The 12,127-nt window shown below is 43.4% G+C and overlaps 1 protein-coding gene across 1 annotated transcript in view; it reads right to left on the bottom strand.

Annotated features, from left to right (window-relative positions):
* The window catches only part of BRWD3 (bromodomain and WD repeat domain containing 3), a 1,896,258-nt gene that overhangs the window by 721,112 nt on the left and 1,163,019 nt on the right, over positions 1-12,127 (bottom strand). The window contains exon 28 of the mRNA XM_044057276.1: positions 5,964-6,025. Within this exon, the coding sequence (XP_043913211.1) occupies positions 5,964-6,025 (62 nt within the window). The remainder of the gene's footprint in view (positions 1-5,963; positions 6,026-12,127) is intronic.

Below are 12,127 nucleotides of genomic sequence, written 5' to 3'. Positions count from 1 at the left end.
CAAAGCCTGCAGAAATTTTCTTGCAGATAACTGGTCCTTTGTTGCCATTTCCTTGAAACAGGTAGTCAGTTGCCTTTGTTTGTCTGGAGTGAGATAAGCCATCTGGGCAGTTGTATTTAAGCTTGCACCCAGGAATATTGAGAGGGTACTAGTTTTGATTTCTTTTTGTTGACTGTGTATCCTAGGCCTGTTAAGAGTTTTATCACAGAAGTCAGATGCTGTAGTAAAATGTCCTTGTTCTCTGCTTGTATGAGGCAGTCGTCCAAGTAAGGATATATTTGTATTCCTCTGTCTGCAGTAAGCAATTACTGGTGCCAGGCAGTTTGTGAAGACCCTGGGCGCAGTAGATAAGCCAAAGGGCAGTGTAGAGAATTGGTAATGCTTTGAGTCAGCCTTGAATCTGAGGTATCTTCTGCATGATTGTCTGATTGGGACATGCAGGTATGCCTCTTTTAGGTCTAAACTCACGAGCCAAGCCTTGCTGCCCAGCATGGGCAGAAGCTGCTGTAAGGTCAACATCTTGAATTTTGGTATATTCAGGAAAGTGTTTAGAATAGGTAGGTCCAGTATTGGTCTCCATGCTTTGTCCTTTCTGGGTGCCAAGAACAGTCTTGAGTAAAATCCTTGTCCCTGCTCTTGCTGTGGTAATTGTTGAACAGCCCTCATGTCCATGAGAGCTGTGACTTGTTTTTGAGCCTCTGCCCATTGATTTTTTTGGCAGGTCTGGCCAATAGTTTGCCCTTGGTAGGGTATGGAAATTAAATTTTTAGCCTTGTGACACTGTCTAGAACCCATTTGTCCTGGGTTATAATGTGCCAATTTGGGGAAAAAAGTGCTAGTTTTCCCCCTAAGGGTGCTGCCAGAAGATAAGTGCTTGGCGCAGGCAGGGGGACGTCATTGGGACTGTTTCCTGTAGGATTGTGATTTGTCCTCTCCACCTTTGGAGGTAGAAGCACTCCACTGCTTAGACCTGTAGGATCCTTGCGGCTGTGATCTGCCTCTAGGGCATCTGGATCTGCCCCCTTTGAGGTCTGTCTGAGACTGGAACGGACCAATTCTTTGTAGGCCAGTGTCTGCTAAATCTAGGTGGCTGTACCTGTAAGAAATCCTTGACCGTTTGCATAGATTTAGCTTTGTCCTCTAACACCTCTTCTGCCTTAACACCAAACAAGGTATCATGTTGTAAAGGAGCATCTAACAATTTTGCTTTAACATGGTCTGGCAGATTTTGTCCCCTTAACCAAGCAGGCCTCCTAATGATAGAACCCGTAACAGCAGCCCTGCAGGAGGCCACCAAAAAATCAAACCCACATTGCAAAGTATGCTTTCCAACTTGTTCAGCTGCATGCAATAAATCCTGCATTTCTTTGTTTTCTGCACATTCAGAATTTGCCATCATTTTCTGTTTAAGCAGAGTCATGATACATTGCTGATATTTGAGCATATAAAACTGGCAATTTAAGGCCCTTGTAGCCAAAGTAGTAGATGTGTAAACCTTTTTTCTCCCTCTATCCAGAGCCCTGGAATCCCTGTCAGAGGAGGTAGGATTTTTTGCAGTAGAAGCCTTGACCCCCTTTGGACCCTGAGAAATCGTTTCTGGGTCTGCAGAAGGGTTTTTGAAAATGAATTTTTGAGAGTCAGGGATCCTGTAGTATCTTTCTGGCTTAACAGGAGCTGGAGGTAAGGGAGTCAGGGGTCAGACTAGACTCCGAGAACATATCATCTACAATGTCCAACACAGGTGGGATAGCTAGAGGCCTATCTTGAGGTAGTAAAAGGAAATCTCTGAGCCTTTTCTTAGATTCTGAAAAATCTTGGCTCTCCCAGTGAAAGTGCTCCCTCATGGTATGCAAGGTTTCCCCAAAAGAGTAATCCTCAGGAGGAGAAGCTGAAGGAATTGATTCTTCAGCATAAGAATCTTCATAGGGGGGAAGAGAACATTCCTGATCAGAAGAGGAATCAGAAGCAATGGAAACCTGATCTGAAGATTCATAGTCTGTCTCTTGCCTAGGCCTCTTATCAGGAGGGTGATGGGAACCCCTGTTCAAGGTAATTAAGTCTTTGGCCATTTTGAGCATCTGTTTTTTGGGCATGGAGGCCTGTCCTTGTGACTCGTGAACTTGTTTCTTTGCCTTTAAAGGTGTCTTAGTCTTTGAAGTCGGTTTAATATATAATTGTTTAGGTCTGAATACACACTCAGAAGCCAATGCCTGCCCAGCGGCTCTGGACCCATCTGAGGGAATAGTCTCCAAGGCTCCAATACCTTCAGTTTCCAGCGGCCTGGCCAACTCCATGTGGGAGTCAGTAGCGGCTTGCGACTCTAAAGTAGCGGGCGTCAGGGGCTGCGAAAGCGCCTCACTGAGAACTGGCAAACCGGCAACTTGCATAGGAGAAGCTTCATCATCTGTTTTGGACCTTGGTTGCCTGTCCTTTTCTTTTTCTTTGCGTTTTTTGTGAACTCCGGTAGTCGGATAGCTATCTGATGACATTGTATAATTAAATCTTCGCCCAAAATAGCTTAATGCAAAATTGTTCCGCCGCTTAATAGTGCGTTGGTTAAATCTAGCACAAAACCGACAACTAGCAACATCGTGGTCAGGGCCTAGGCAAGGAATACAGCAAGAATGAAAGTCCTTATGAGGTATTTGCTTCCCACAAGATATACAATTATTAACTTTTTCTGACATTGGTCTGGAGCAAGAAAAAAGTTTCCCCAATGGGGTACTTAGCTTTTAATGAAGACTTCTGAGATTTTTCATGTTCGAGTTTCAGATCCGGAGTCGGCCGGCCGGCACTTGCGAACTGCTTCTGCTTCAGGCACCGCACGGCAAGAAAAACGAAATAAAATGGCATCTGCTGCATCTTTTATACCCCTGACGACCTGATGTCATGTCAGGGAAGAGGCGACAGCAACTGACGCAGGACCCAAGACTTTGGAATTCAGGCAGACTGAGGGCAACCTGCCAGCAGGATAACTCAAATATAATGACTGCAACAGTGAAACGCGAAGAACATGTTCCTGTTCTTCACCTTCATGGGCAGTAGGCAGAGGGAGAGAAGTGGCTGAGGCAGGCCTAGGACTGAGCACTGGAATGGTGGATGAGGAAGAGGCTGTGGGCCCTAAGGGCCATGAAGGCCTGCATCAAGGAGTTGAAGGACTGCCAGTCTGGGATTCCTTCAGAAGGCGGAGTCTGGTGCTTTGTTTTCTGCTTCCTTTTCAAAGGTGTAGTTTTCGTGGAAGGCCTGGATTCAGGGGCCCGGGAAATGGTAGGGACTTCAGGCAATGGCACCCCGGTCAGTTGTCCGATATCTGGTTCCCCCTAGACATCGGTAGGGACCGACGTCAGAGCTATCCTTGTGGACGCTTTGGCCGTTACTTCCAAAGTGGCTTCCTCGAGGGGAGCTAAAGTAGACGATTCTATCGGATGTCCCTCAACCCCTAAATCTGAAGCTGGCAGGACATCTGATGATGGAGAGACAGAGGATGCAGGCCTGGAAACCTTGGCCTTGGTGGTTCCGTCAGAATGGCCGATTCGGAATCCATCCCTACAGCAAGTTTTTTTGGAGTCTCTGGTTTTCTAAATATAGATTGAGGGCAGCCAGATGGCTTCGGAGAGTCTTTTATACAAAAGACTGACAAATCGAACAAGTGGTATGATCATGCTCTCGGCCTAGACAGAAAATGCAGATGTCGTGCCTATCCTTACGTGGAATCTGGCACCCACATCGGCATTTACCCTTCTTAATTGACATCGACTAACATAAGTACAGCAAACTGAGCTCAAGCAAAAAAAAGTCAAAATCCCAAACAGGGTACTCAGGTTTAGACATCTTCAAGTAAAGGAGAGAAGCGATCAGTGTGAAGATCAACTGTGGCCAAAAAGTTCTGAGGTCTGTATGTGCAGACATCAAATTTAAGGTCCCTGGTTTATGGCCCTATGTGTGACATCCCACGCACCTACAGCAGCCAGACTTAAGCTTCTGTATAGGAGCAGACGTTCTGGTCACCTGAGGTGGGGAATCCCACACTAAGAATACTGAAACAAAGGAATAAAAGGACATAAACAGAAACTTCAATGCAGTCCCCCTCTACTTCGAGTATCATAGTGATGGTGCCCTCTCATCTGAGAAATGGTAATACCAGTATCTTATCCACAAGCCCTGTCAGACAGCTAATGGACCAACTGATGCCCTAATTGTTTAGCGTAACAGGAATGTGCCAGGGTCAGTAGCTGTGGTAGCCTCCTGACGGGTTGTGCCAGAAGCCTCAGCAAAATGTAGCAGCTTCTTGAGGGGTTGTGCCGGAAACCTCAGCAAAGCAAGGTACTGAATATAATGGCAACAAAAACATCTCAATGACAATGGTATCCACAAGCTTGGGAAGGCTCTCCAACTCTGAGGTGATGATGCTGGCCTCGGTAACAAGGTTCTCCTTTGGGCACTTCTCATTCCTTTTTTAGGGAGATCATATATCATAAGAGAAAATGATACTACTGCAAACTTACTCCAAACCCATGATTTCTGGTGAGGTACGCTTGTAAGTATTCCATCCTACACCTACTAGTGCGCTGATTAAGATAAGTGGCCTTGGCCTAGAGACAGTTGGTGCATGCCATACTTTAGACTGGAGCAAAAAAAAATTATAGAAGCCTCAGTGTGGAATTTTTGTTTTCAATATTTGATACAGTCATTAACCATAGTGTCTGGCATCTATAAAACAGTATCCCCTAAAAAAAAAAGCAGAACCGAGAAGATAAGGTTCCACAGTAGGGTACACATCTGCAAACTCTGGTTTCAAGTTGACCTAACAGACTGACAATGCAACCAGCTTGCTAAAGAAAAACTGTGGCAAGAAAGATCTGATGTTGGCGCAGATAGGCATCCCTTTGTACCACTGACAACATGATGCTGATATGGGCAGGAGGCCAACAGGTCTTTAGGAGGAAGGCTAAAGGTTTGGCACTATGGCCAGCCAATGGGCTTCTACAGGCAGGAATCCCAAGAGCTGGTACTGCAACTGTGAATTACTATGAACACAGTCTACACCACTGAGTAAACCAAACTGCCTAGTTTTACTATGGCTGATCAAAGTTTGTGAAACCCAAAGTACAGGGTGTACAGTAGGCTTGGAACAGGATATCAAAGAATGAGATAGCAGAGAAGCCCCTCGAAGTATCAAATGCTTAACCCCAGAAATGTTTCTTATACAAAACCAAGTGAAGTTTGTAAGCAAAACTAAATGAGCTCACAACCAAGTGGAAAGGTGTAATTTTTATATTGTGTGCTAAAACGCATGTATGAATGAGCAAAATAACAGGAGTAGGACACTGAAAAATATAATCCAAACTAGCCACACAGTTGACAAAAAAATAAAGCCCTGATTATGGCCAAGGTGCCCTGGGTTCATCTAACAGCTCAGGCACTTAACTTGTGGAGAGGGTGGGTCCAGGCTGACTAATGCTGAAGCTCCTGTATTGACTGCTGCTGAACAGCATGGGCAGAGCCTAATGTGTGGAGGCTGGTGCAGGGCCCACTAAGGGTGTGGCCACTCAAGACAGAGAGTGTAGCCCTTGTCCACCATATGAAGTAGTGCACACAGACTGGCACAGGCAGTCCATATAGTGATGCAGCTACCCACGGTGCCATCCAAGAAGCGGGGTTACAGCCTTCATAAAAAAACAGCTCTTATTGCCAGAATGAGAGCAGTATCACCAAACTCCCTGATGTTTGCCTGAATAGCAGCTCCTGCAGATGGCTCTTGACTCAGAGGATCTGAGGGAAGAATCCAAAACACCTTGGAATGAATGGGCTTGAGTCGAGGGTCAGCAAGTCAGCAGGAAAAAAACAAGAAAAAATATGCAAAACAGTTTACCACAGAAATGCATAAATGCATAATAATTATCAATAAAGTAAAAGAATAGTGGTACAAAAACCCTTTTCAGGGAATTCATAAATAGTTGTACCTCCTTCAGGAACAGGCTCCATATCCCAAGGACTCATCTTCTCAGTTTCATCAGTATCCCACCTTTGGGAAAGAAAAAATATATAAAAGCATAAAATAGCCATCATACAACTTTTGGGTAATATACATTAAACAACAAAAATATAAAAACATGATGGATAATCTTGCAGGGAGTAGTTACTTTTTTCCTTGTATAACAAGTTAGCTTCATCTTGTTCAAGACTGGCGTTTATCATGTCTGAAATCAATAGAAAGGTCCAAAAAGTGATAGCTTATTTAGTTATATAGCAAAAATGTAGGTGAAAAGCTGAAGAGGGGAAAAAGTGAACTAAAATCTACCAAAATACTAGCAGCTTTACTAAGACATTAGGGGAATGGAGAGAAACGGGTCACTTCAGAGATATAAATGCCAAACAAAAGATGTTCCTGCACAGAATATTGAGGGGCTCCACTGGTGACTGACATCTATTCTGATTCTCTACATCCTATCTGTGAGCCATCTGACAAATAGGAACTAGCATTTAGATAAATCAAATTAAAATTAGCTTAAAAGCACAAAACAGTTTAGCTAGGCAGAATGACAGCAGCTGGGCAGCCCTGTATTTTTTTCCTTTTCAACTATTTTATCACACAAAATTTTAAAAACAATACTTCCCGAGTTTTCACTTTTTCAGCACCAGTGCCTTTCCATGCACAATGCATATTTTACAGCCCAACATTAAACTTGATTTTTCATATTCTTCTTGCACCTTAATTTCTAGTTGTCACACTATTCAATTCACACAGGTTAACAACACTACCTGCTACCCAGCATTCCACAAATCCCACCAGTAGCATCTTTCACATCTCCTTTTTCCCTTTACTCAGTCATTCTACCTTTTTCATTCACTTGATCCATTTCTGGTATCCCATCCATCACATATTGGTTCTACCTTACTTCACCTTCTAGTTATTCCTTTGACACTCAAACACTAATCCACGGCTCATTAATGCCTTGTGGTATAACTTGGGCTCATCCAACATCCAATCCCAACTGAAACAGAACATACCCTTTTGTAATGACCTCTTGAAGTTGCCCAAGTTGTGTTAGCTCCAGAATATATTTCCAAATCTCCTCTTTCATTTTCCATGCATCGTAGGATAACTGTCATTGGCTCACATGAACATCTTCTGGAGCCTACTTGGAGTGTGTAAGTATCTCTGTAGACATTCCATTAAAAACTGAACATCCTCAATCTTGTGGCATATTTTTTGTGCTATATTTACTTATTTTAATTCGTTCCAATTCCTCACTATTCATCTTGTTTTTTTCAGTTTATTTCATCTTTTCTAAGTAGCTTTTACTTTTTCCTGCAAGATTTTGTAAGGTTTGATCATTTCTTTACTCATGCTTCTGTTTTTACCTCCATTAAGCATTTTGCTAATACAGACATGCCTACTTTCCTTTGGTTTGTAGCCCTATTATGACAAAGTTCAATTGCAAAACTCTTGACAGGCCAGCATAACCACCACACTGAAAAGCTTTTTCTCTTGCTTCTAACTCATCACACTCCCATATTGTAACTGATCTAAGAATTTTGTTTACTTTTTTTCCAGATAATCCCTGCTTCTTCCACAATCTGTACTGGGTTATATTACAGCTGGCATTACCTATTTCCTCCAAGCTTTCACTTCCTTCTCCTTTCATATATTTTCCTATACTGATAATCTAATCAAGTGCTTTCATACCTTCCCCTTCTTTATTGATCTGTGTTGAAAGATTTATTCCATTTATGTCTCTTGGTTTCCACTGTAACATCATGACTTTGCACCCAGTCTTATAACCAAACTGCAATGTACATTATCCTTAATTATGTTGCTTGAGAACATTTTAAGGCTGGCACTAAATAAGCCTCCCAATTCTACTGGCACTGTTAATTGATCCCAGTGAACTCTTGCATGTTTACTATAGCTGATGAATTCCTATATTTCCTTTTTTAAAAATTTCCACATTTTTCCTCTGGTGATGTAATACATGCTTGCCTTTATATACAGACATATAGAACAGATTTATAAAGCATATATAAATAGATATGAAACAAGTGATAAAATAAGTATTTTTACGGCTTGAATTTTGAACAAGTCCACTCATTTCTTTACATGTTTCCACCTCGTTTAAAAAGTTATGTTGTATTTCGTCCCATGTCTCTTTTGCTGCTGTTACTTGCCGCACTCAAATATTTTATTTTTTTCATGTCCCCATAACTATGGGAAGGTTTGCACCAATACAAGTTGGATTTTATATTTCTCATTATATCAAACAATGATAGGTCATGCTCTCTCTGTTACTTTAGCCTCACATACCAGATGCAACCTTGCAATTGTGAGTTTCTTACTTGTGGGGTTAAAGGTTCTAGATACAAAGCAAATAAGAGTGAGAGTGGAACACTCAGTCTAATTTCTCTGTGCAAGGCTGAATCTGCTGGACAGCAAACTCCCTATTTTCATTTTGGCAGGTGACCCTATGTATATAGTTAATATTAGGTCAAACAGCATTTTTTCCACCACCACTTCTAACTTCACCAAACTCAAACCAAATCCAAGATCAAATGAAACACAGCTAAATAACAGTTGTGTAAAATCTTACCGTAACCATAGATGCCCCTCTCTTCCATGTTGCAGTATTCTTAGCATGAGGAATCCTCTCCCTGAGGCGACCCGAATGTCCGGCCAATATACAAAAGCTTAGCCTGGCTGCTGTATGGTGTGTGGGATGTCACAGATAGGTACCATAAACTGCGGCCCATAAATGTTATGCCCGCACGCACGGACCTCAGAACTGAATGCCCCAGTTGGACAACAGTCTAAAAGCAGCTGATCAGGATGCCATCCACAGAGGGAAAATAAGGAACAGGAAGAGGAGGCAGAAATCTTAAATGGAGGTAGGAGGGGGGGATAGGAATACTGCTCCATGGAAGAGAAGGACGTCTATGGTTATGGTAAGATTGCACACAACTATTCTATGTCCTTCTACTCTCATGTTGCAGTATTCTTAACATGAGGGAGAGTAAAAAAGCTCAGCATGTGCTACAGAAGGTGAAAGGATCTCTCTATGAATCCATGCAGGATGGCTTTAGCAAAGCCAGCCTTAGCACTATAGTCCAGCCTGTAATGTTTAGTGAAAGTGTGGACTTTAGCAAAGCCAGCCAAGCACTATAGTCCAGCTTGTAATGTTTAGTGAAAGTGTGGACTGAAGACCATGTGGCTGCCTCTAGGACAGTGGCTGTATGTAATCCTTTGAAAAAAGCCCCTGAGGAGGCAACATCCCTGGTGGAGTGGCCCTCACAGTGTAAGGAAGCTGTTTTCTATGAAAAGAAAATACAGTTGTGTACACTTACCATAAATTAAGATGTTCGAGTGTATTCACTGTTGCAATCATTACATTTGGATTGTTTGCCTGCAGGTAGCCCTCAGCTGTCCTGATTATCAAACTCTTGGGTCCTGCGTCAGATGCTGTCTCTTCTTCCATGACGTCAAGTCATCAGGGGTATAAAGCATGCAGCTGATGCCATTACATCAGTTTTTCTTGCCCCAGATGTCAGGTGCCCCTATAATAGGAAGCAATTATATGTACGGTTACACCGCCAACAAAAAGCAAATACACCGGAAGGTATAGCCAAGAAGTCAGGGGGCTGGAGGGAGGGTAACCAGGACTGCAACAGTGAATACACTCGAACATCTACATTTATGGTAAGTGTACACAACTGTACTATGTTCTTCATGTTTCACTGTTGCAGTCATTACATTTGGGTAGATTCCTTAAGTTAAGTAAGGGAGGAGGAAGTTAGAGAGCATTAGGACCAGCTATTAAGCCATGCAAGACTACAGTGGCAAAACCAGCTCTGGATTTAGAAAAAAATAGGTAAGTGGTAATTGTTTGGTGAAGGTATGTACAGAGCTCCAGGTAGCAGCTTCTAGGATGTCCCTGGTAGGGACACCTCTGAGGAATGCTGTAGAGGTAGATGCAGCCTGGTGGAATGTGATCTTATCCCCTGTGGGGCAGGTTTTCTATGTTGCTTATAGCAGAAAAGAATGAAATGGCCTATCCACTTTGAAATGGTTTGCTTTGAAATGGCCTTCCCCTGTGTCCCTGCAGCAAAGGCAACTAGCAGCTGTTCAGTTTTTATGAGAGGCTTAGTCCTGTCCAAATAAAAACTTAGTTGTCTGTGCACGTCCAAAGAGTGGAGTATTCGTTCTCCTTTGTTCTGTGGATTAGTAAAAAAAAGGTAGGCAAATGAATGGACTGATTAAGGGCCACACTGGATACCACCATGGGCATAAAAGAAGGATTGGTCCTGAGGGACACCCTGTCAGCCTGGAAGATGATGTAGGGCTCCACTGCCGTGAGAGCCTGTAGTTCAGACTCTCTTCTTGGTTAAGTGATGGCTAGAAGGAAAGCAGTTTCCCAAGAAAGGAATTTCAACTCTGCAGTTGCAGCTGGCTCAAAAGGAGGTAGAGTGAGCTTTTCAATTACAAAGTTAAGGTCCCAGGCTGGAGTAGGGGCTCTCCTGGGTTGTCTTACATTTTTGGCCCCTCTGAGGAATTGTTTCAGCAGGGGGTGAGAGAAGATCAGTATTATAATGTGCTGAAATGGCTGAGGCATGAATTTTAATTGATGAGAAGGAAAGGCCCTTGTGGAGTATCTCTGTCAAGTATTGAAGAATATGTGGTAAGCTGGGCACTGTTGTGCCCATCCCTTGAGTCTGGCTCCAGGAGCAGTATCTTTTTCACTTTTCTGCATAGGATTTTCTAGTACTAGGCCTCCTTGCCTCCAGGATGACATCTGGCACCTGCTTACTGAGTGATGCTATTGGAGAGCTCAGGGAATTAGCCAGGCTGTAAGGTTCAGGGTTTGAAGCTGGGGGTGCAGAATATGGCCCTCCTGCTGAGACAGCAGGGAAGGGGACTGAGGCAGGTGCCATGGATCCAGCAGTGACATACTGTGCAAAAGGGGGCACACCAGGGTTGGCGTGGCCAGTCTGGTGCAATCAATATTGGCCTTGGTTTGTCTTGTTTGATCTTTAGCAGAACTTCCAAAAGGAGAGGCAGAGGGGGAAAGGCATAAACTGAGAGGTTTTTCCAGGTGAAGGACAGGGCATCCACTTTCCAAGCCTGACTGTGGGAAGCCCTTGTGTAGAATTTGTCCAAATGGTAGTTCTGAGGGGAGGCAAACAAATCTATCTCTGGGTTCCCCCATTTGTTTTTCAAAATGTTTAATATCTTTGGTTCCAGTTTCCATCTCGTGTGGGTCCATGAGATTTTTGCTTAGGTTGCCTGCCAGTGAATTTAGCTTGCCTGGCAGGAATTGAGCTTGTAGGTGCACTTGGCAGCTCAAGGCTGTTTCCATAGAGCCATGGCTAGTCTGCAGAGAAGATACGAGTGGGCGCCTACCCCCCCCCCCAACTTGTTTATGTACCAGATAACAGTGGTGTTTTCTGTCTTTACCAATAATTGTCCTGGAAGAATGTGGTCCTTGAAGGCTGTCAGAGAATTCTGTACAGCTAACATTTCTTTTTGATTGATATGCAGGTGCATCTGACTCAGGTTCCATTTGCCCTGAATGCACTGCCCTGCCAAGTGAGCCCCCCATGCATAGTCTGATGTGTCTGTTGTTAGGGTTTGGGTGGCAGGGGGTAGAATGAATGGCAGTCCCTTGTTGTGGTAGCAGGCCTCTGCCCACCAAAGGAACTCTGTCTTTATAAAAGGAATGATAGGAATCATTGATTCCAGGTCCTGAGAATTTTGACACCATAGGCTTTTTAGATACCATTGCAGTTTCCTCATATGCAGTCTTGCATATGGAATTAGTAGAATGCAAGAGACCATGAACCCCAGGGCTTGCAGGATTTTCCTTGCAGATAGCTGGGTCTTTGTGGCCAGTAGTTTGAAGCAGGCTGTCAAACTTGTTTCTCTGGCGTGAGGTAAGCCATCTGGGAAGTTGTGTTCAAGCTTGCTCCCAAGAATACAATTTGTTGGCAGGGTACTAGATGAGATTTCCTTTCGTTTATGGTGTACCCCAGTGAGCTTAGAAATTTCTTTACAAATGCCAGATGATTTAGTAGCATGTCCTGGCTTTCTGCCTGAATTAGACAATAGTCCAGGTATGGGTATATCTGAAAATTTCTT

Source organism: Protopterus annectens, chromosome 15.part0 (genome assembly GCF_019279795.1).
Source record: "Protopterus annectens isolate FY-2018-M chromosome 15.part0, PAN1.0, whole genome shotgun sequence".
Lineage (NCBI taxonomy): Eukaryota > Metazoa > Chordata > Ceratodontiformes > Protopteridae > Protopterus > Protopterus annectens.
This window is presented reverse-complemented; position numbering and strand designations above follow the sequence as displayed.